A 24,529-nucleotide genomic window follows, 5' to 3' on the forward strand; every position below is an offset into this window, starting at 1 on the left:
CAAGAATAGAAGACGTAAGAGCGTAAATTGTTGATCCGTTCTGAGTATGACCTTTCCATCACATGCTTTTAAAATGTAAGATGTAAGTAGTATCCAGCATGCTGCTACTTTATATACAGTAGCCTGCCAAATGATTGATGCATGCACAGTGACAAACTGTACGGCAGTGGACATACTGTACGGTAGATGACTTCTGATTCTGAATAGACTGAGGCCCAGGCACGTTTGGCTTAAAGGGGCCCCTCACGGTAGGGACACATACATGCGAATTCGCGAACTTTGCCATTCATTCCTATGAGAGAGGCGAAGGCAAGCGATGGCAAGCGAAAGCAAACGAACAGGAGCGAAGCGAAGCGAAATTATTAAAGAAAGTTTAATGTTATGCAAATGAGGAGCGAAATCGCCTGCCGCGGCCCAATCAAATCAACAACATAAGTGTTCCATTCCACTTGATTCGCCACGACGACCTGATGACGGTTGGATTTCGCCTCTCTTCGCTTCGCTTGCTTCGCCTCCTATATGTCCCTACCGTCATAATTAGTGGCACAGAACTGACTCACCGGTGGGCCCTGCAGCCTCATGGGCCCCTATTTTCAGATTTTTTTTTTAAAGTTTTACATTTCTGACAATAGGGGCCCACGATGGTGCAGGGCCCACCAGGAAATGCCCGCCGTGCCAGATGGCCAGTTCAGCCCTGTCACTAACCACGAAAAAGACTGAGAGCGTACAGCTTATCAAGACCGCAAAGTAAAACAAGCTCTGTGTATGCACTGTGCTGTATGCATGTGTAGGCCTATGTGTATGCATAATACCAGCAGGGAGCACACATTGGTGACTGACAGGCGTGCTCTTAATGCATATATGATCAGTGCTCCTCCACCCGTAGCCTAGTGCACTTTGTGTCAACCCCTGTGCCCTGTGCTTTCATCTCCGAAGACATGCAGAGGAATTAGATCATCTCTGGAGCAGGTCCCAGTTTGCTTGGAGTGCTACTGCTTGTGTGTGTGTGTGTGTGTGTGTGTGTGTGTGTGTGTGTGTGTGTGTGTGTGCGTGCGTGTGTGTGCGTGCGTGCGTGCGTGCGTGTGTGCGTGTGTGCATGTGTGTGTGTGTGTGCGTGCGTGTGTGTGGGGGTTGTTGTGTGTGCATGTGTGCGTGTGTGTGTGTGTGTGTGTGTGTGTGTGTGTGTGTGTGTGTGTGTGCATGCATGCGTGCGTGCGTGCATGCGTGTGTGTGTGTGTGTGTGTGTGTTTGTGTTTTTGTTGTTTGTATGTGTGTGCGTACATCTGGGCATACAGCATATGTGCGTATTTGTATGCTTGCCTGTGAGAAGGTATGTACATGCGTGTGTAAATGTAAATGCATGGATGTGTGCATGAATATGTACATGAATGTCTGCGTGCGTGAATATGTATGTGAAAATGTACACGAATGCGTGTGTGAATGTGTGCGTGAATGCGTGTGTGAATGCACTCATGTGTGACACACTTGTGTGTGCATGTGTGCGGTGTGTGTATGGTTACAAAAAGCAAGAGAGAGAGAGAGAGACAGAGAGAGAGAGAGAGAGAGAGAGAGAGAGAGAGAGAGAGAGAGAGAGAGAGAGAGAGGAGATAGAGAGAGAGAGAGAGAGAGAGAGAGAGAGAGAGAGAGAGAGAGAGAGTGAAAGAGAGAAAGAGAGTGAGTGACAGGCTGTGTGACACTTCATGGAGCTACTGGGCCATGACAGACAGCTGACTGGCCCGTGTCGGGGTCTCCCCAGCCCCCTGTGACCCCTGGGGCCCCGGGACTGAAGCTGAGACAGGAGGGCTGGTACTCCTGCTTACTTCCATAGTTATTCCCCCGGGCACATACAAGCCCACATACTGTAAACACACGCACGCACGCACACACACACGCACGCACGCACACACGCACAGTCGCACACACACACACACACACACACACACACACACACACACACACACACACACACACACACACACACACACACACACACACACACACACACACACACACACACACACACACACACACACACACACTAGCTCTCTCTCTCTCTGCCTTTCTCTTTCTTCTGCTGTCCATCATACAAATCCGCTTTCTCTCTCTCTCTTACTCACTCACTCACTCACTCACTCACTCACACACACACACACACACACACACACACACACACACACACACACACACACACACACACACACACACACACACACACACACACACACACACACACACACACACACACACGCTTCCTCTTGACAGCTCCAGTGCAGTGTAGTGTAGTGCAGTGCTCTTCAGTGTGTCCAGAGGCAGTATTTCCGTACAGCACACACTGACAGCCCGTAAGGGGATCCTTGGCTTGGACACATAGTTTTGAGTACAATTGCTATCGTTTCTATTGCCGTCTCAACCTCAAGTGAAGTGGTCCAGTCAGTAATTTTTCTTTCACTCGGATGAACATGCAATGTGGCATTCACTGAACCTAGAAAAATGCTGGTCTCTCTTCTACAGTAGACAGGACTCAGATTCCAACTCAGACCTCCCTTTAACCCACTCTCGGGACTGACAGTGGATTTATTTACAGGCTTCTGCGAAGAGCCCGAATGCGCTGCACCATTGTCTGCTTTTGCTTTTGTTGCTTTGTTTCTTTACTCTTGGTTTAGTGGTGCCGGTTGTGTTGTTGTGCGAGTTTGGCAGGCAGACCAACAGATTGTCAGACCGACAGACTGACTGACTGACTGACTGACTGACTGACTGACCTACCGACCGATCGACCGACCGACCGACCAACCGTCAGACAGATGGACAGTCAGACAGACTTTGTTACTGTATGATTTTGAATGCTTATATTCAGTCACCTAAATGCTGATATGATAATATAGTACCAGCAATCATAGTGATCATTTTTGAAGAGTCGATTCGACTATTTGATTTGATACTAGGCCTATGTGATTTGTGTTTGGGAGGGACTTGTAAGCAAATAGCATAAAGTTAGCCTGAGATGTAGCCACTACTGTACGGAAGGTAGCTCCCACAGTGCGTGGTCGGTGTGATGCATAGAGCTTGAAAGTCACACCCCTTAGTTCCGCATTTCACAGGACCTAAGCTGACCATCTAACCACATGGTAGCGAGTAAATATCTTCCGATCTCAGTCATTACATGTGCTGGGCTACAAATATGCTGTTTAAGAGGCTAGATAAAGATTATTCATGCAGAAGTATCAATGTTTTGTTCTGAGGCCATCTGCATGAAAAATGTGAAGAAACACAGCTTTCTAAAAAGTTTAGGGGTTCGTTCGAAAAATTAAACAAAAATATCAGAAACAACATATGTGGAGCTCGTGGCACAACTCGAAGGGGATCAAAATATCATTTTAATACCGCCATTGGATTACATGCTACGATTTTCGGCTAAAAACGCCGTTGAGGTCCCATGAAATCGGGGGAAGTGACGTCACTTTCAAGCTCTATAACGGCAGAGTGTGCCTGACGAGCCGGCTCCTTGTCTTGTGAGGACCGGAGCCATGCTGTAACTGTAGCAGATGAGGCTTCTATCTAGGCAGGGAGGGAGACATCCCATTAGTGCAATTTTGTCATTTAGGCAATTAATGTCAGTGGGAGTCACATTAGCAGCACATCAACACCGCGGAAATCAAAGAGCTCTGTCTGTGTGTTCCAAACAATACAGCATGGGGAAAAGTGTGCGTGAGTGTGGTGTGGTGTCTCAGTCTGTTGTTCACTGTGTGTGTGTGTGTGTGTGTGTGTGTGTGTGTGTGTGTGTGTGTGTGTGTGTGTGTGTGTGTGTGTGTGTGTGTGTGTGTGTGCGTGCGTGTGTGTGTGTGTGTGTGTGTGTGTGTGTGTGTGCTTGTGTGTGTGTGTGTGTGTGTGTGTGTGTGTGTGTTAGAGATATTTTGTTTTACTGATTTTTTTAAACAAACTCCAGAGATTACTGGCATAGTTTTTTTTTTTTTTTTAATCCTTTCTGTGCCAAAGTACATTGAGAAATCTTATGAAACTCATTGTATCATTTTAAAAGGCTTTGTGTAAAGGGACTGCATTATTGAAGCAATTCAATACTCAATCTCTGTTATTATTAATATTGTATTATTCAGTATTAGAGTGTATCAAATGTACTGCCCCGCCCTCCAGAAACTCTCTAATATCTGCATTACTTTGGCTCTGTGTTGTATTGTTCTACTGTTAAAAAAACAAAAACTTTTAAGTGTCTGTCTCCAATAGTTGGACTCCCAGATGTATTTTCTTGTTATTAAGCACAGAGACATAGTTCTGTTTAGTGTTAAGACGGGAGGAGCGTTGTGACATTATAAGTCATTGTGGATGCTGAGGAGATCCACAATCATATTAGCCTCTCTCTTTCCATTAGCATGAAGCCCCGGTCCCTGTCCTCCTGGTGTGTCTCCCCCGAAGTAATGAATTTGTTTAAAGGCAATCAAATATCAGCCCTACAACTGAATTTATCCTTGAAAAAATATGCACCGTCTGGGGTTTTCAATGTTAAAGTAATCTGGGTAATTTATGTTCTCCTTGTCCCACTTCCACCCCATCTTTTTCCCCTCATTCCATTTTCTCCTCCAAAGCTCTCTTTTCATCCCCCCCATCTCTCTCTCTCTCTCTCTCTCTCTCTCTCTCTCTCTCTCTCTCTCTCTCTCTCTCTCTCTCTCTCTCTCTCTCTCTCTCTCTCTCTCTCTCTCTATCTCTCTTTTTCTCACTCTTTCTCTCCCTACCTTTCCACATCACTGTGGTTTTCTCTATTACTCTACTCAATTTGTCCTTCAACTCACACACACACACGCACAGGGTAGCTCCCAACCTTCTGTAAATATTTAATCTAGAAATTCATCATTAAAGTCCCTAAACGATGCATAGCTATTTCATCAGATATGCATTTATCACTCTGAATTAATTAAACTGTGTTAGATGCAGAACGTGCTAAATAAGATTCAGCTTGGTGATATACAAAAAGCCATCTATAGCAGTCTAACTGAAGGCACTTCGGAATCGCTTCTGATTTCCGCTTGACAGTTGCTTGTGGATATAGTTTGTGCTCGTCGTATAACGATCCATCTTAATGTTTTCTACTCAGGAGTATTTCCCAGACCACACAGTAATATCACTACACAATATGTCTGGCATTGTCTGGAAATAGTGGAAAGAGTAGAAGTTATTGCACTGTAGCTCCACTTGTCCACCATCATTCTCATGCCTGATGAAGACCCTGTTGGGTCAAAACGTTGTATGACCTGAATAATGCTGTGTGCAGGCCAGGAGCGAACGGAGCGAATGAAGCGACGGAAGTCATTATTTCTCTATGGAGGGCACGCGACCTGCGCTACCAAAGCGAATTCGCCAGGAGCGAAGCTTCTTGCGCGACCAGAGCGAATTTTGGCGATTAAACTAAATCTAATCGCAGGCGAATTCGCTCTGACGCTGTTCGGCGAAAACCAATCGGAACGTTCATATCTCCGAATGTCCCAGGCTGTCAAGCCAGAGCCGTTATGTGATTAGCTGAATCAAACATGTCAATGCTGCGTCTGCAGCGAATACAGCGAATTCAAGGCGAAACTTCTTCTGCTACCCACGCTACCAGGCAGCGTAGTTCGCTCTTGGTCTGGACACGGCATTAAGCCTCAAAGTAGAGCTACAGTGTGCAGACGTCTACTCTTTCTGTTGTCACATACGCCTTTGTCCTGTACCAGGTCTCAGCAAGGTGGGATGTTGTGGATGAGGGAGTGGACTTGTTCACTTATCTGGTTGTCTTTCTTGCTGACAGGCTTTCTGAACATTCAGTCCTGGCCAGAGAACATCACAGACCTTGGTGTCTTCTCCAACCTAGAGACCATCGGGGGGAGATCTCTGTACAGGTGAGTTTGAACAGTTGGACACTCCAGAGCAGTAGTTCTTAACCTGGGGTGCGGGCACCCCCTGGGGGTGCACCAGAGATTTCAGGGGGTGCACAGAATTTTGTTTGAATTGAGGTTGTGACCAAAATTCTGCTTTGGAACATTATGATTACCGGTAGGCCATATCAAAACTAAATTAAAACATGTTTTGGCCCCCATGTGAAGTCATTAACCTTTAAGAGTGTGGGTTTTTGAGCATTCTATAAAAATAATGCGTTCTATAACAATGCAAGATTCTACAATTCCATATTGTATTGAATGATGCCCAGAATTCTATAGAACTTTCACTGCCCGAACATTCCCGTCACAACGGTGTGACGGTACACTCTTAAAGGTTAAGGTATTGATTAAAGTCTCAATAAAAACTCATTGTAATTAGTGGGTATTTATGTGTAGAGGTTTAGGTTGGGGGTGCGCGGCTTGTCTTGGGCATAGGTAAGGGGGTGCGTTAAGAAAAAAAGGTTAAGAACCACTGCTCCAGAGGACTCTACTCCTCTGCCCATGCACAGTTCAGAGCACTGCACACATTTACTGAGTAGGGCGCTTGCACTTTACTATTGAGACATGAGTCTGTGAACACACAGGTGATGGATGAGACCAACATGTGATAGTAGGAAAAAACCCATCAAGAAATACAAACTCTAGAACCATTTTAGCATTTTTCAGTTTCGACAAGTAACATTTTTTAAAGGCATTCAACACATGCTTCACAGAATCACAATTGAAGCTGGTTTGTATATATTTTTTTCATCTTGTGTTTCGTAAATCAGCACCTGAAGACTAATACAGCTCTGGGCTGTTTTTCTTCTGTCCAACACTTAGACATGCTGACGACTAGGATGTTGTGCTCTTTTCAAATGGTGTTCCTATTTTCGCCTTAATTTGCCCCATTGATCAGGTTGTACCGGTAGGTGTAGTTCAGAGGAGAGTGATTTTAAGGCTTTTATGTCCTCTAATTTGCTCTTACACGTTAATTTTAATGTTAAAAAGAACATTACTGCCATAACAATGAGGGACATTTTATGCCTTATGTGACTCATCGTTAATCATGATTGTAGGGGTTTCTGTGGTACAAATGTATTTTTTCCCATTTTAGAAAGAAAGTAATTGCAACATCGTCATTTGTTATTTCACCCATCATTTGTTTCTGAGGTCTTGTCAGTGCAAACACATCATTTGCAGAGCACCCCAATAATTAGTTAGCACTCTGACGCTACGCTGACCAGAAGGAGGGGGAAATGTGAAAACCCCATTTCAGTGAAGGACCGTTTCCGTTTAGGTTTGCTTGCTGCCGTGGCTGTGCTATTGGGAGCTGGAAGAGAACATTGCTTCTTACACAGTCAGCATGTCCACTTTGCCCTGGACGGATCCAATTGGTGTGCCTATTCCCACACGTCTCTCAGCATATTTGGCCTATCTAGTGTTCCTGACCGCGCTGACACTATTCGGTTTCACAGGCCAAAGACGAGCAAAGAGGGGAGTGGAAGAGAGACCAAGAGGAAAAGAGGAACAAATAGAACTTCTTCAAACATCTTCAAATTGAAGCATACTGTCAACACTGTAGCCCCTCAATGCACGCTATACCTCCAGTGGCACACTGTAGCAATCATTGAAAAGTTAACTAGCATAAATACTATTACATAACACAGGGCCTTTAGTAACGCACTACGACTTGGTCACTGCCATTCTGGTAACAGCAAATTTATAATGCGTAGTCTTAACAGGTTAAAGACTCACTGCATGACCTTAACACCAATACCATCCCTTGGAGGAACATACCTGTATTAATAATGTTTGGTGATCAAATGCTGCATGGCTATCATTAACTACCGAAAGTAGACTCGTGCTTATCAACCATTCTTATAAGAGAAGGTTAATGGAGGCTCTGTAATGTAATGTAAAACATATGCAATATGCTGATTCTACTATGAATTAATGGGTCCCACTTGACTCACACTCTGCTTCTTCTCCTGGTATCTATTGTTATTCCGTATGGCCAGGTTTGCGTCTCCATTTATCAAAAAGATAAACCTGGAAATCTTTTTCAGCAAAGCCTGCACATGCAGGGCAGAAATATTAGGCCTCAGCTGAACAATGAAGAATTTTGTGATGATGGTATAGAGCAGGGCATCGTTCTCAACCTGGGTGTCGGGACCCCTGGGGGGGGTCACGGGGGTCCTGAAGGGGGGTCGCGGACAAAAGCGACATTACATAAAAATGGGAAATACACAGGTTAACAGCTAACAGCATAGATGTATCTGCTGTCCTGTGGATTTCTTGCAATATTAGTTGACAAAGTATTAATGGCATTTTTTGTGGCATTACTGTTGCTAGACTTTCCATTAATAGTCGCACAAAGTCGTGAAAATATTCTTAAATCCAAAATGGGATTCCCACTGAAAACGTTTGGGAACCACTGGAGTATAGGGCATGCCTTCGCTAGCCTGGCTCTCGCGCAGACCCTTAGTGCTTCGTGCATCTTTGTTACACTTCGTGAGCTCGCACGGGGATGAATATCCATCTGCGTGAGAACCAGGTTATGCCTTCGCCGATTGTTCTGTTAAACATCATGAACTCCAACTTCTATAACAGCCATCACAAAGGAGACTGGTTCTGGCTGTTAGTGAGTTATGTCTTCCATTTTGAGGAGCGATCAAAATGAGAGAGAGAGCACTGCCCTTTCAATAGAGCTTTTCATCCGTCTCAAAAGCCTATATAACAAATCTGTAGAAAAGCTTATATGGGAATGTTGTTGAAAAGAGACACAATAGCCAGCCGCCACAGAGCAAAGGCAGATAATCCTTCCTCTTTTGTCGAGTTTTTTCGTACATCTGTCATCCTCCATCCTCCCCATCTCAACAAAATCTCACTCTGTAATTCCACTCCACTCATCTTTTTACCTCTCGCCCTTTTACCTGTCTCTCCCCTCCCTCCCTTCTGTTCTCGTCTCTTTTCATCCAGTCTTCCCTTTACCCTCTCCCGCCTCGTTCATTTGTCTCCCTGCTTTTCATTCTCTCTTCACCTCTTCTCTTCATCTTTATTGTTCTTATCAGGGAGGCCGACAGGGGGGGTGGACAAAGGGGTCTGTTGTCCTGGGCCCAGGGAGAGATGGGGCCCAAAATTGGGTCCTCATTACATTGTATGTATTGGATGGGGGGAGCCTTTCAGATGAGTTTGTCCCGGGCTCTGCAAAAGCTGTCAGCGGCCCTTGTTCTTATTCCCCGCGCTGCCTGCCTGCCTGCCTGCCTGCCTGCCTGCCTGCCTGCACGCCTGCCCACCCACCCGTTAACTCTTTCCTGTCTGTGTTGTATGTATGTTGCAGTGGCATCTCGCTGCTGGTGCTGAAGCAGCAGTGGATCTCCTCCCTCCGGCTCCAGTCCCTGCGGGAGATCAGCGCCGGTAACGTCTACGTCACCAACAACAGCCAACTGTGCTACTACAACACTGTCAACTGGACCGGCCTCTTTCGGACCAACACGCAGAAGGTCCTCATCCGCAACAACCGGGACCCCAAAGAATGCAGTGAGTGGCAACTCTGGTCAAACAAACACCTGCTACCTCAGTGTCATTGTGACCTGACCTGTCGGCTTTCCCCTCACTGTAAAACATAGCAGCCAGTTACGTAAGCGTAAGTCTTGAGTTGGGTTAACTTACAAACTTAAGGCAGGAGGGCAACTAAGTTTTTGACGTTTAAGTGCCTGCATTCCCCAATAGAGGTTTCCAAGACACGTGAGCAAATGGGATGGCAACACCTTGGCTTTTGCCCTCACTGTGGCCAATCAAATTCTGGCACCTGTCAGATAGTAGCCTGGGCCCGGTAATGCTAGTCGTGTAAACAAGAAAGATACAGACCTAAAAGTAAGTTTGGTGAGGGCAATGACACCATGTTGGCAATCTCTATAGATTCCGAGCAAGAGTCGGGAGTCCATTGTCTGTTTAACATGCTTGCAGCATGAAAGGCCACAGGCACTGAGCCAGACGCTGGAATTTCAGAACAGTTCCAGCGTGTGTCTACTTCTCACTGAGGCAATGGCATCTGCAATGCATCCACCAGTCTAGTCTCTGTGGTACCACTGGGCGCAGAGACATGTGCACACATTCCTCCACTGTGCTGTAATGCCTCTTTTCCACTGTCGGTTTTGAGATTGGCCAACAGCTCGACACAACGTGACTCGGCCACCACCACTTTTTGCTTTTCAAATAGGCACGACACAGCTCAGTCATGAAGCAAAAAGTGGCGGCCGAGTCGCGCTGCACGTGTCGAGCTGTAGGCCTACCGGAAAACTGGCAGTGGAAAAGAGGCGTACAGTAAGTGTTTCTAAGGGCGCTGAGTGCCAAGGGACAACCGACTTTGAACGCTCCAGGACAGACAGTGCAAGCGAGCGAGCAAGCGAGCGTGACTTAGCTCCCATCCCCTTGCCTGTCCATCTCCCTCTGCCTGGGTCACCACACCTGACTGGACCTAGCAGGGAGCTGAGGGGAGCCAGTCTCCTCCACAGCTGGAGAGGGCAGGAGGTGAGAGATGGGGGAGGAGAGAGGAGAGGGAGGGAGAGAGGAGAGGGAGGGAGATGGAGAGAGAGAGAGAGAGAGAGAGAGAGAGATGGAGAGAGAGAGAAGCACATAGGTGAGAGGGGGGGTGGAGAGCAGGAGGGAGGGAGCAAGGGACAGAGAGGGAGAGAGAGAGAGGGAGAGATGGAGAGAGAGAGAGAAGCACATAGGGAGAGATGGAGAGAAGAAAAGAGAAAGAGAGTGGCACAGAGGGAGAGATGGAGAGACAGACAGAGAGATGCAAAGACAGGGGAAGTTCACTCTGCTGTGAAGATCACCACCACCTCTCCTCTCCTCTCAGACAGAATATAAAGAGTGTTCTTCTGCAAGAGATACTCATTTCACACATTGCATACTTACAGGCATCAATTGTAACGGAGGGCCGAGCTAAGCGCACCAAATGGGGCATTGATGTAAACACCATCAATCCAATTACTCACTTAATTGCAAAAAATGCAAAGCAATCAGATCAACTGCTGAACCATGTAAATTGGAAGGGTCTGCCTGAGGTCTTTTTTTTTGACATTTCCGGAATTATTTTCTTCTGCAAGCTCTGGTGTCACCATCAGGAATTTATCCTCTTTTCACTCTCCCTTCCTATCACAGGGAAGTAATCATTGAAGAACTGGCTAATTCATCATTCATCTCTCTCTCTCTCTCTCTCTCTCTCTCTCTCTCTCTCTCTCTCTCTCTCTCTCTCTGTCTCTCTCTCTCTCTCTCTGTCTCTCTCTCTCTCTCTCTCTCTCTCTCTCTCTCTCTCTCCCTCCCATCTCTAATTTGGCTGATTTGGTTGTAAGATGACTTAGGAATGTTTCAATAAACAAGTGTTAAATCTCTCTCTCTGTGTGTCTCTCTCTCTCTCTCTCTCTCTCTCTCTCTCTTTCTCCCTCTCTCTCTCTCTCTCTCTCTCTCTCTCTCTCTTTCTCCCTCTCTGTCTCTCTCTCTCTCTCTCTCTCTCTCTCTCTCTCTCTCTCTCTCTCTCCCCCCCCCTTAACATTGTAATGCAACAGCTAGTATGTCTCATGGCAACATCTGCGTATGCTGAGTGCTCATCGAGTCCCCACGGCTGCCTCCCGTCTCCCTGGAGACGGAAACACTCCAAACTGGGTGTTTTCAGTGAGGTCACAACTTTGATGTTGCCATCTTTTGATCTGTCTGTAATATGGCAGCAGGGTGTGAAAAAAAGCCAGAAAACTGGCTCTCACTTCTTAGCCTTGGTTACCTGTGGTGCTAAACAGTAATTCAGAAGCCAAGAAACCAAACTGAGCCGCTTTTGTATCCCAAGAAACAGCACACAGGTCTTTTTGGCTAGCATTTCTTTAAAAAAAAAAATGGTTGGAGGGTAGGGGGTTGGTTGGTTGATTTTTTTCCCCCTTTCCAACACAATCCAATCATTCTAGTGTGACACCAAAAATATGATGTTACCCCCTTTGGCTCGCATCAGGTGAGATCCCAGGCTGTGGAGAGTGGTGGTTACAAAGCTGCCGTCTCTATAAGGTGCCCAGATAGCATCTGAAGGGTATTTGTAAAGACCTAGGGCCAAAGCCACTTTGTCAACAAGAGCCTGTTACTCTCTGTAAATCTGCCACGTGCTGCTGTGGAATATAGAAAGCCAGCCAAGTAGGAGCAGTGTTGCCAGATTGGGCTGGTTCCCGCCCAATTGGGCTGCTTAGGATGGCCGTGTGCGGGTAAAAATGGCATTTATCAGGAAAAACCTGCCCACTTTTTGCCATAGAAATCAATAGAATTGGGCGGGATTTTGTGCTTCTAGGCGGGTTTTGAACATTTTTTGGGCTGGAAATCATCAACCTCATCTGGCAACCCTGAGTAGGAGAGGGAACATTCCTGCCTGACCCGCAACATTGTGTTGCAGCTGTTCCAATATCGCTGCTTATTATACAGAAAAATACCATTTAATAGGGACCATTGAACACGTTGGCATACAACAGCTTTGCTGAAAATGAAACTTGGCAGAAGTTGGTTAATCCCGAATCACATCATGCGTGCGGCGCTGATGAGACCTTGTGCTTACACATCATTTTTTTCTTTTGCTCCTATCATATCCCACTGATATAACATAATAGCCCTGGCTTGGCTGAAAATGTTGTCTGCACACTGAATAAAGTAATTTCACTGTCGGACTGTTGTTGTCTGGTGCCCGGGCAGAGTGACATCCATTGAGTTAGTGCGCTGTGTTTATTATTTGCAGGTGTAGGCCCTGAAACGCGTCTGCTCTGCCGTGCCCTGTCACTGTGGCGTCAGCAGTATTTTTTTTAAGCCCAGGCTCACAGCTGGTGCATCAGTGAGCTCCACACAGTGGGCGTCTGTCTGCACCGTGCTGCGCCACGCCGCTCTGCTCTGCTCTGTCCTCGCCTGCACTGGCATCAGCAGTTTGGATTCAGAATACAGCTAAGAGCTAACATGGCCAGGCTTCTCTTTTCTTTTTTCTTTTCTTTTCTTTTTTTTATTCTAAAAGCATGAGATACGCATGGCTGCACTGGTAATATCAATTCCAGATGGTATACATTGTACTCAATCAGCAGCTGACACGAGGCTCTGAATCACTTACACAAGGATATCTCAAGGTGAAAAGGAAACCAGGCTTCCAAGCACAGATGGATCGCATGCAATAACTCACATTTTTATGTCAAACAACGGGCAGCCTACCACACTGATGTATAGCCTATTAGCAGATCACTATCGTTTGTTTTTGTGCGGGATGTGTTTTTGATGTCCCCGTATTGGCAAATATTTGTCAGTCATTTGTTGCTGCACAGGTATTACGTGTGTTGATAAAAACGTGCAATATAGTCCGCTGCTAATTACACAAGCCTAATTGGATGGCATGTACATGTACAGTAACGGTACACAGCTCAGCATGGCAGTACAACGTAAGCACTGGTGGTATTGTAAATATTATTGCATGCACATTTCATGTTTCATTGCAAAAACATCAATCAGAGGTACCAAAAGCTCAGAAAGTAAAAAACACTGCCACTTGCCTTCGAACACAGGTAACTTCAATGAGCAGCTGATCTACCCATCTTGAGGACTCAATGCGATCAATGGATTCCGACCCAGACCCCGTTTCTCGAAAGCATTGTTGCTAACCAGTTAGCAACTTACTAGGTTTCCAATGGGATATTGCATTGCAACCAAGTAAGGTCCTAACGATGCTGTCGACAAATGCACCCCTGGTTGGAAGAAATTTTAGGCAGTCTTTTACCTTCTGAATCCCTCATTAACACCTGTGATATACATTAATTAATTATACATTATTATTAGCAGAATTAATATACCCGTAAGCTTAAGTCCTAAAAAGCTTGTGTTTGTTGTGTTTTCTTCTTGGCAGCCACTCGTCGGATGGTGTGCGACCCGCTGTGCTCGGACGCTGGATGCTGGGGCCCGGGACCAGACCAATGCCTGTCCTGCCGCTTCTTCAGCAGGGGACGCACCTGTGTGGATACCTGCAACCTGTACGGCGGGTGAGTTCTTCAGCTACTGACATGTGTAGATTTGGCTTGGAAAGTGATGGGGACATTACAAGGGCAAATTATCCAGGTATGCTTTCTTGCTTTATATCTGTGGAAAAAGTGGTGAGGTAGATTCATCTCAAAAGTGGTATGGACATGTCCCCATCATCCACACTCAATACTGTCATATTTTATTTACAACTTGTGTTGAAGAACATGACATGATGACTAAATCCAGATCAATTTGTACGTAAGTGTATACGCGTGACAATGTTATGAGGAAGAAAGAGACCTGAGAAACCTGCGATGCTCCATGTAGATCCTGTGACCCATCTCAGCCCGAAGGTCTGTTTCATGCCGACCTTTTGCTTGAGATTGCAGACCACAGGAGCACTGAATGCATACAAAAAAAACTTGCTTTGAAAAGCCACAAAAACTGTAGACCGAAGAGAAGTTCAAAAGGCTTCCTACAGTATGCTTTCTGGGTCGGCTCCAGTATAAGGCAGGGTGGAGATGATCCATACAAATGCCCTCAGTGCGAGTTTGATGCACTGTGTTCTGACACCACCCTCATGAAATAATAAAGTTCATGGGTGAAACACCAGGGTGGAATAAAGCAAAAAGAAGGGATTGTTTTTCGTGGCTTATATTTCTGAAACCGTGCTGGAATTTAGAATGGGAGTGTCTGCCAGGGCTGGCCTGGACTAGGGATGTTAACCGGTAACCGGTTAACCGATAGTCGACTGGATCAACTTTAACCGGTTAATTTTCAGCCACCGGTTAACCGGTTGTAATAATAATAATAATCACAATAATAATTTCCTCCCAAAAAGCCCAAAAAAACGATAATTTTGAGGTTTTAGTACGATAATTCAGCATTTTCCATCTGGCAACAGTGGCTGGACATGGCAGGTCCTGTCTGCGCAGCAAAAAAAAAAGGCTTATGTGAAAAATAAAACAGTGCTGTGCATATCAGGCACGCGAACGTTGTATAATTTAAGATTACCGGTTAACCACCGGTTAATGAGTCTCAGTAGACGGTTAAGAGTTTTTCAATTTTTGCCATCCCTAGCCTGGCCATCTGGCATAGCGGGCATTTCCCCGTGGGCCCCGCACCCTCGTGGGCCCCTATTTTCAGATACATATTTTTTAACATTTCTGAAAATAGGGGCCCACGAGGGTCCAGGGCCGGCCCACTGGTGAGTCCGTTCTGCCGCTAATTAGCAATTAACAGGGCCCGGGCCCTATTTCTCCCCTAGTCCAGCCCTGTTGTCTGCACTGGGGAAACTAATGCGTGGACTAAGGGGCGTCTGTGCTATGATAAGTCAGTGAATTTCATAGAGGCTGACCATCCTCCCACTCATTTATTATTAGCTGTGTAGTTATTTTCTGTGGAGTTCTAGAAGCCTCTTGTACTGTGGCTCATTTGTTGATGGGCGTACAAGCAGCATGCACAATGAAAGGGCTTTGAAGTATAAATCAAATCTAGAGGACCGTGTAGTCTTAACTAGGGATTGACAATAGGATCTGAAGGAGTGTGTGTGTGTGTGTGTGTGTGTGTGTGTGTGTGTGTGTGCGCGCGCGCGCGTGCGTGCGTGTGTCTGTGTGTGTCTGTCTGTGCGTGTGCGCTTGTGTGAATGTGTATGCTTATTATGTATTCAGGAGATATTTTCTGAAGATTAAGGTTGCGGAAGAGGTTTCAAAAATAATGTTTTCACTTTTAGATTGCTGCTAAAAGCTACTGAGTGTAACAACATGCCTACAATGAATTGCCCTTTGCTTTGCTACAGTGGCTGCTACATTCTGTGAACAGGTGTTAATTTTCTGAACTATTAAATAAAAGCTTTTCAAATGAAATATAAATGATAGTTAATATTTTACCAAGTGAAAATTGAAGTGATGCTACCTACTCATTTTTTCTTAACCTCTTAAAATCAAAGGGCATTTTGCCAATTTTTCACCTAGAATTGCATACTCTCCAATTTCAAGGCCTAAATTTCACTGTTACTACAAAATTATGTCTCATTGGAATGATACTGTCATAGATAAAACATCTCAGCATGTAGAGAAAATACACAATACCTTCTAACCTAACTGAAATTAAATTACTGAATTACTGTCAATGACTCTGAGCCTGCTCAAAATCTAGGCATGGAATTTTGGATTTTGAATATGATTGTAAAAGGTTTTTTGATTACGACTTTGCAGTCTTTTTTTGGTCACAATGTCTATGCGGTTGGGCCCCATGGCCTTCTTCAGGGCGTAACGTATTGCATCGTATCATATTGATATTCCCTGAAGAAGGGCATATAAGGGGCGAAACGTTTAGACATTTTAGCCAAATAAAAAGTATAAAAATTGTAACCTTGAGTGTATCAGATTTCCATCTACCTTGAACAAGTTTGAGATCCCCTAGCCTACATTGATGAGCATCAAGGAGAAAAGGTGAAGACCACTGAAACACTCACTGATTTCCTGTTTGTTATTTGATCTTTACTACAATAGTTGTGTGTCTGGATGCTTTCCCTTGCAGAGTCTCGGTCTCGGTCAGAGACCAAGAGGGTCAACCAGTCCTCTTGGAGAAGCGGGAGGTGGGCCAGGAGAGGTATGCTTCCACAAGGCATGGCCCTCTCCCCAGTGTCCCTCAGTGTCACCACCCCCAGTGTCACCACCCCCAGTGTCCCTCAGTGTCACCACCCCCAGTGTCACCACCCCCAGTGTCACCACCCCCAGAGTCCCTCAGTGTCACCACCCCCAGTGTCACCACCCCCAGTGTTCCCCAGTGTCACCACCCCCAGTGTCCCCCAGTGTCCCTCAGTGTCACCACCCCCAGAGTCCCCTATAGTGTCACCACCCCCAGTGTCACCACCCCCAGTGTCACCACCCCCAGTGTCCCTCAGTGTCACCACCCCCAGTGTCCCCTATAGTGTCACCACCCCCAGTGTCCCCTATAGTGTCACCACCCCCAGTGTCCCCTATAGTGCAGGGATTAAAGCAAAAAAAAGTAATCTGACTGAACTTTTTTACCGGTTAGGCACCCGATCGAGTATCACTCCGTAACCCTACGAAAACCAATGTAGCCAGGCTCTGCCCTCATGACGAAACATACATGCAAGGAATGGTGCCAGAGCCAGCGGCATAGGCAGACGGGGCAGTCGCCTAGAGCAGAATAGGCCTATGTCTTGAGGGCGCCAGTAATACCAAAAACTGCCACAAAATCAGAACTTCAACCAACATAAATCTTTACACTTCACATGAACAATGAATATTCATTATACACTCAGTAGACCTATATAGACTCAGTATGAGTGTACCTGTAGGTACTAGATCAGATGTGCTCAATCAGATGTAGGCCTACAATGCTATGTTTACAGATGCCAATTTCTAAATACAAAAAAAGGAAAGAGGGCGGGCAGGCCTAGGCCGCTCACCAGATTGACTAGAACTGGCCGAGAGTGGAGGGATAATGGATACTATATCAGACTGCAAAGATTGAACTGAAATTTGGGGCATGTTTTGGTTATTTCCTCTTATTTCTACCCGTTGTTTATGAATTGTTCACAACATCATGCAGAATGGATTCACAATGAATGCTGCTTCAAAATGGTAGCTGATCTCACAGAATTATTGACTTGGAATTGCAATGTGTTGATACAGTGAGTGATCCCATTATGGGTTTTTTTGTTGTAGTAGTAGGCTATATTTTGTCTTTCACACATTAGAATGGGCAAACACTGTTTCTGGTGAAAGCACTGGTGCGCATTGCTTGCAGTTGTATTTCTGACATTTAAAAATCCCTGATCATAGCAATCAGAGGGAGAAAACTAGCTTTAATTATTTGTATGTTTTTCACCCTTCGGCCTTTTTCAGTATTCATCCTGTTACAAACAACTTGTTGACGTTTACAAACAGGGTGCGGTATGTCTACCTCTGTGTTCTACCGTTTTGAAAACTACTGGCTACTTTTTTGCTTCTCGATGTGCGGTGCCAAGCACACGCTTACCATTGATTTAAAAAACGTCCCCGATTCTTCCTATGCGCACGTGTTCTACAAGCTGACAGGACGCAGCAGACACGACAGTCACAGACATACCTCTATCGTTTACAAAAGTAACACACTTTCCTTGTCGCGCAGCTTTCCACTCGAATCAAGGCAAATCACCCACCCATCAGTCCTGAGTGCGCAGTGCGCAAATAGGCTAACTGAACTCAAACGAAACGCATAGTCCGAGAAGATGGGCACAGACGTTGAGCCACTCAAAAACAAGCGCGCACACAGAAATAGCGTCACACAGTAACCAGCCTTGAAAGTGAAACAAACGTCGAAACGGCATTTATCGACCATGAGTCCACCCATCAGAACACTGCTTCCCAGAAACAAGACGTGGCATAAATTGGCTCTGCCAGGGATAGCCTATCCGTGACCCAAAATGCAACCATTTTTAACTTATTTCTTGAATATATATATCGGCAACAACAAAGTTAATCTGCTATGAGTACAGATGAGACTGTGAATTATCCGTTGTCAAAAAGACAACTAGCTCCACACGCAGCCAGTCAAACGCGCTGAACTTTGAGGATGAAACGCATGGTAGGCTATCCTAGTTAGCTGCCATAGTCGTCCCATTGGGGCTATGAATAATGCTAGTAAGAGTCACAATGCTTAAAAGGCAAACCCTTCAAGAAAAGGACATCATACGCAGTCGAAGTAAACTATTCATTTTTTTTTCTAAATATCTGCCACGGCAGGTGCAATGATATGGAAACGTCACTGCACTTTATACATTGTATTACAATTATTTTCTTTTCTGCCATCAGCAACAATTTTGGTTATTTATTTATTTAATCTCTCGCGTTGCGCTGCCACAGAATTGTAGACCGCTCGTGTACTTTTTTTGGAACACGGAAGAACAGGGGATGACCCAAAACTACTGATGAGTGAATGTTGTATCACACCGCCAATGGTGGAGTGTAGCCTAACTACATCCGTAGGCCTACACCAAACACACCTCTCGTCCCCTTCTCATGACCAGGAGTGCTCTCGATTTGAGTTCAGTTGGAAAGTAAAAATTGTAAATTAATTGACATAAATTATACGGACGGAAATCCGTCCAAACGAAACTCCAGTTGACGGAATTCCGTCGTAGCGACGGAAAACTTTAATCCCTGCTATAGTGTCACCACCCCCAGTGTCCCTCAGTGTCACCACCCCCAGTGTCACCTCAGTGTCACCACCCCCAGTGTCCCCTATAGTGATGGACTAGTAGTGAATGTCTAATGTTCTACCTCTATGATGCCACCACAGGCACAGCACTTTACTCGCTCACTTCCCCTTCACCAATCCAGTGATGTCACTGGGCCTGTCTTGCTGTGTGTTTGTGTTTTCACCTAGTATTGAATGGTGTCACCCTCAACCACACTTTGGCTCTAAACTAAGGCATGCCAATGAATGAAGCAGCTAGCAGTCGCTGAACACAGATGAGAAGGGATTGTTGCTGTGTGAAAAAGCTCTTTAGGAGGGAAACAATAAAGTGAAAAGGATGTTAAGAGGAGCTTCATTGTAGTAGTAACGGCTGTCAATGAGAATGACTCAGGTGCAGGCAGCCATGAAAACTTAACAGGGACCCGTTTACCAGAGGACCTCCTGGCATTCCTTCAAGGTACTCTGGGTCTGATACTCTGGGCCAGTGTTTTTCAAACTTTTTCAGACCGAGGACCACTTTGTCCCCCCAAAAATGTTGACGGGTGCTAATTTGACACGTCTAATTTCGGTGCTAGTCACATAGGCTACTTTTTATTCACATTACAAGCCTGTCTTATTGTGGTGAAAATGAGACTTCAGCTATGTTTATCTTTGTAATAATGTTACAAATATAGCTTACTGCTAGCTTGTCTTGGAAAAATAGAAATCCCCTCGTGGACCACCTGAGCTCTGTCGCGGACCACTAGTGGTCCCCGGACCACACTTTGAGAATCACTGCTCTAGGCCTTGTTTCAGTCCGCATGTCTTCTCATGGAAGCTTTACTTTAGTTCCAGTAACATAAAAACCGGCACGGACCTTAAGTAGTGCAGTTGAACTGTGGGTAATAGAAAGCCGTGGATGAGGTATTCAGTCGGCTATATACCCCGAGGTCCTTCTGAAGTCTAAGCCTACATGCTTGGACTGAATAAACCCCTCTGTTAAACGATAGCATAGCCTGCACAAAGGCATCCCCCCGGGCCACCCGGCATGCATTGTGCTTTCTAGATAAAGCATAATTAATTCTAATTTAATTTTTTTCCCCCTCCCATTGAGTCGCTTCGTTTTTTTTCATTAAAGGAGGGCGGAGAGAAAAAGCGGGACACGCACACCGTTCAGTCTCTCGCTCCTCGTTTCCTTCCTATAGTCTCCACCTAATCTCTCTCTCCTCTCTCTGGAGGTCTCTCTCGTGGAGCCCGTCCCACCTCCAGGGGGGTCTGACTCTGATGTTGTTCAGACGTTGTGCATAAACACCAGTGTCTGATGCCACACACACACACACTCACACCCAAACAAACGAATATGTCCTATGTGATAATCTCTACATGCTTGACGGTTGTAACACTGGGATCTCCTCCTCAATAACTCTTCCTGGTGTTTGGTGATACCTGTCACGTCGGCTTGACCCCCTCCCAGGATTTGTCTGATAAATTGGCAGACTGATCACCTGTGAAGGGCGGCCACTCCCTCTGTTTTCCACTCCTGGTTCATCTTACTGTAATTGCTTGTGCTGTGTGCTGTCAGGGCCTGTAGTGGCCCCAAGGAAAGCCGACATTGGGGAAAAAAGGGGTCACTTTTCCCGGGCCCAGGGACAGAAGGGGCCCAGAATTGCATTCTCATTACATTGTATGTATTGGGTTTGGGGGGCCCTTTCAGATGTCTTTGTCCCGGGCCCAGCCAAAGCTGCCAGGGCCCGTAGTGGCCCTATCAAGGGCCTGCTGTTGCTGCTGCTGGTTCTGCTGCACAGTGCAATTTGCAGTGTTAATTCAACACTTAGAGAATCAATTGAACATGTTTGAGGATTGGATTTGGTCCCAGAGTACTCTCTCAGTGTTGAAAAGACACTACCTTTTTGTACTGTGTGGAGTGCAGCTGATTTGTCCACTGCACGGTGGCGGCTGCAGCCAGTCTCTGAATGTTTTCTGTTTTCTCCATATACGTGTATGCTGTATATAAATATGTGTCCGCCTGTGTGCGTGTGTAAGAGAGATGGATGGATTTATAGAGCCCTTCACAGAACACTTGACACGTCACTATCAAAGCGTTCAATAAGGTATTTTCAAAACACCAGTGCAATTGTTAGACTTCAGAAGAGATAGTAAAAATGGCTTGGGCACGCAATCTTACCCAAGTGCTAGGCACGGCCTCTTTATCCATTTTCTTGCAGGAATGTATTTTTGAATACTGTAAAAACAAAGAAATTGTGCCTACCACTTTGTTGCATGTGGCCTGCACACAAACCAAAGCTTCTAATGTAAAAGATGAATGATCCTTGAATTTGCCATCTTATTTTGCTCATAGTTTTTGCTCCTTTCTTCCTGCCCCTTTTTTATATTTCTCCAACAGGGATGTTCGGGAGTTTGCCAACGGCTCGGTATGCCTGGAGTGTGACCCTCAGTGTGAGCAGGCCGAGGATGAGTCCTTTACCTGCACTGGACCGGTGAGCACTCTGACTCGCTATCTCTCCTTAGCTTCTCTGGCCACTGTCTTGACTCTGGCCAGGTCTGGTAATGTCAGGAGGTAAGGATATTGTTGCGCTCTAGATGTTAAGAAAAGTAACTAGGTGCGTGGACCCAAAAGAAGTAAGGTATAAGTTTGGAGCAGGTTCGCACACTAAACAAGACACAAAGGTCAAGCACAAGGAGTTTTTTTATTAGAGCAGGGTAGAGCAGACGTTTCAGGCTGTTGCCATCATCAGTGCTCGCCTTTACCTGCGCTGGACCGGTGAGCACTCTGACTCGCTATCTCTCCTTAGCTTCTCTGGCCACAGTCCTGACTCTGTCCTGGCCAGGTCTGGTAATGTGCATAGACGTCCAACCTGGATTTAGAAGCTACTACAGCCCAGTGCCAGAAAAGGCCTGAACAATTTGGTGAAACCAGGTTATTTTTAGCCCACTAAAACATGGCGTTATAAATTTGTCGTTACCAGAATGGCAATGACAGAGTCATAGTGCATTACTAAAGGCCCTGTGTTATGTCATAGTAGAGTAGTACTATGGTATTTAACCTTTCAATGACCTCAGATGGTACGGCATGCATTAAGGGGCTACTGTGTGGCAAAGGGTTATCGCTTTTTAATTTTGAATTCAGGTTGCCCACCACTAGTAATCCGGCATACAGGGGAATTTCCCAGTGGGCAGACCCTCCTCAGGGGCCAATGCTGAATGGGTTTTTTTTCCTTACAGACCATCTATAACAATTTTGAGAGGGCGGCCCATTGGCTCATCTTCAATATACAGAAGATGTGTAGTGGACTGCAGTCACTGGCCAATCTAAGCCTAAAATGCCCATGGCTGCGTCTTTTTTTCTTGTCCAAGTACCCTCTCCATTGTTTTCAATCACAATGAACAGGTCAAGCCCAGGAACACTGACTGTCTGTGCTGATCTTGAATTCCCAGTGATTGGCTTTATTCACCTGTGGTAATATGACAGCATGACGGTACATGCACACAGAGACGGCATGTTTCCTTAACGTCTCCGTGAGCAGTGCGAGTCTGAGAGGTTCGCTGGCTGCCTTGCACACTGCACAGTCAACATCCACGTTCTATCCGCGGGCAGCAGCCATTCATTTTCAATGGAGCCCGCACATTGAACGCGGACGTCCGCGCAGGAAAATAGACTCGAGTTTTATTTTCAAGGAGCAACGCGGACATGTCCAGGCAGGATGGACATGCGCCGCGCTGAAACCGCGCTCCTGTGTGCAAGGCATGATTTGTTTTCATGTATTCTAACAGTTTCGGACTGATAACGGACACGTTCTGTGGACGTACTGTGGATGTCCGCGCCGTTGGTGTGAATGCAGCGTGACACAACTGTAGTGCTATCCAATTTTATAGCTACGTATGTTGCCTCATCAGAAGTTGTTTTATGGTGCTACCTCGCTAGGTTCACACAGGAAGTGCTTATCCGCATTTATTTCCAAGTACAACAGAGGCTCTTGGCAGAGTCTCGCAACCCGATGTGGGATACAGTACATGGGCAAGGGCTTCGATTGTCCAGACTCTGAGATTAATTGTATCCTTTGGTGGAGTGGACCTTTTGTTGCCGGATTGATTTTGCTTCATGTTAATTTACAGGAAAAGTAGATTAGGTTGGCTAATTCTGCGGCGGGGGTCACCGGATCAGCCAATGAAGGATGCGTGGTGGACACACTGTCTCCCAGGGTGCTACTGCTGATGTCAGCATGGCTGAGTCAGAGGACTGCTATACAAGACTGCTTTTTAATTTACGCTGCTTGTGTGTAATGGAGTATTAGTAGTCTGGCTATAGTGTTTGAGCAGACATGTTGGTGTGTCATACAGTACACACAGCAGCATATCAGCACTGCTCTGCTGTGCAATACTTTTTCTGTATCCTACTGATGTGCTGATCAATAGTCTGTGGAAAGTGTTAATCACCAGGTCTGGACTGGCCATATGGCATAGCGGGCATTTCCCGGTGGGCCCTGCACCCTCGTGGGCCCCTAGATATTTTATTATTTTCATTACATTTTTGAAAATATGGGCCCGAGGGTGCGGGGCCCAGTGGTGAGTCAGTTCTGCACCGCTAATAATGAGGCCAAAAGTGCCCAGGCCCTGTTCCTCCGCCAGTCCAGCCTAGCTAGGCACTACTCCCATGGCTATCTGCGTTGCTGCTAGGGAATGCTCACAGCAAACAAAATACAAACCGTGCTATACTGCTTTGCTGTAGAATACTACATTTCTGCTTTCATATAAATAAATTATATTTATACCTGACACCTTGCTACTGTCCATGTCAACCGTACATTGCCATATAGGATTTTTTTCAGTTGTAGATATTGTATTGTATATTTTATTGCGTTCAGCTCTTGTGTGTTTTTTTTATTTTGTGCATCTGCTGGCCTTGCAAACATGCCACTTCACTCTTCTACACTCCTCTAGGTGTTGCACACAGCCTCAGTTTGCACATTCCTTTGAAGTTGAGACTATACATTGCTTCCACACAGCACTGAGTGCTTTTGTGTTAACATCCTCCAATGATTAGAGTTTCCAGTCTCTCTTTTTTGTTATTCTTCAGCCATGAAATTGAATGTATTTATATTATCATGTTACAGTAAAACCGGGACATGCGAGATTAATGAACTATGTGTGAACCTCTCGGAACATGCACGTTCCTTCCATCCTCTCCTCTCACGTGGTGTTTGTGTATTTGCATATCTGCGTATGCATTACTGTACCCACGTAAACTCCTCCTAGCACCCAAAGCCACTTTGAAAGTTCATATACAATGGATATTATTCTACGGTGATTATTACAACTGGATGCAGGCGCAGTGCAGTGTGGTACGGTGCGGAGGAAGTCTGCATAAACTCTCTCAGCCCCGTGGA

At 45.7% G+C, this 24,529-nt stretch overlaps 1 protein-coding gene across 2 annotated transcripts in view; it reads left to right on the forward strand.

Moving 5' to 3' along the window:
* Nucleotides 1-24,529, forward strand: part of LOC134460847 (receptor tyrosine-protein kinase erbB-4-like) — a 387,488-nt gene that overhangs the window by 273,215 nt on the left and 89,744 nt on the right. For both annotated transcript variants that reach the window (XM_063213431.1, XM_063213432.1), the window contains exons 11-14: nt 5,792-5,882; nt 9,244-9,443; nt 13,822-13,954; nt 21,529-21,622. In XM_063213431.1, the coding sequence (XP_063069501.1) occupies nt 5,792-5,882; nt 9,244-9,443; nt 13,822-13,954; nt 21,529-21,622 (518 nt within the window). The remainder of the gene's footprint in view (nt 1-5,791; nt 5,883-9,243; nt 9,444-13,821; nt 13,955-21,528; nt 21,623-24,529) is intronic.

This window comes from Engraulis encrasicolus, chromosome 13 (assembly GCF_034702125.1).
Source record: "Engraulis encrasicolus isolate BLACKSEA-1 chromosome 13, IST_EnEncr_1.0, whole genome shotgun sequence".
NCBI classification, from domain to species: Eukaryota; Metazoa; Chordata; class Actinopteri; order Clupeiformes; family Engraulidae; genus Engraulis; species Engraulis encrasicolus.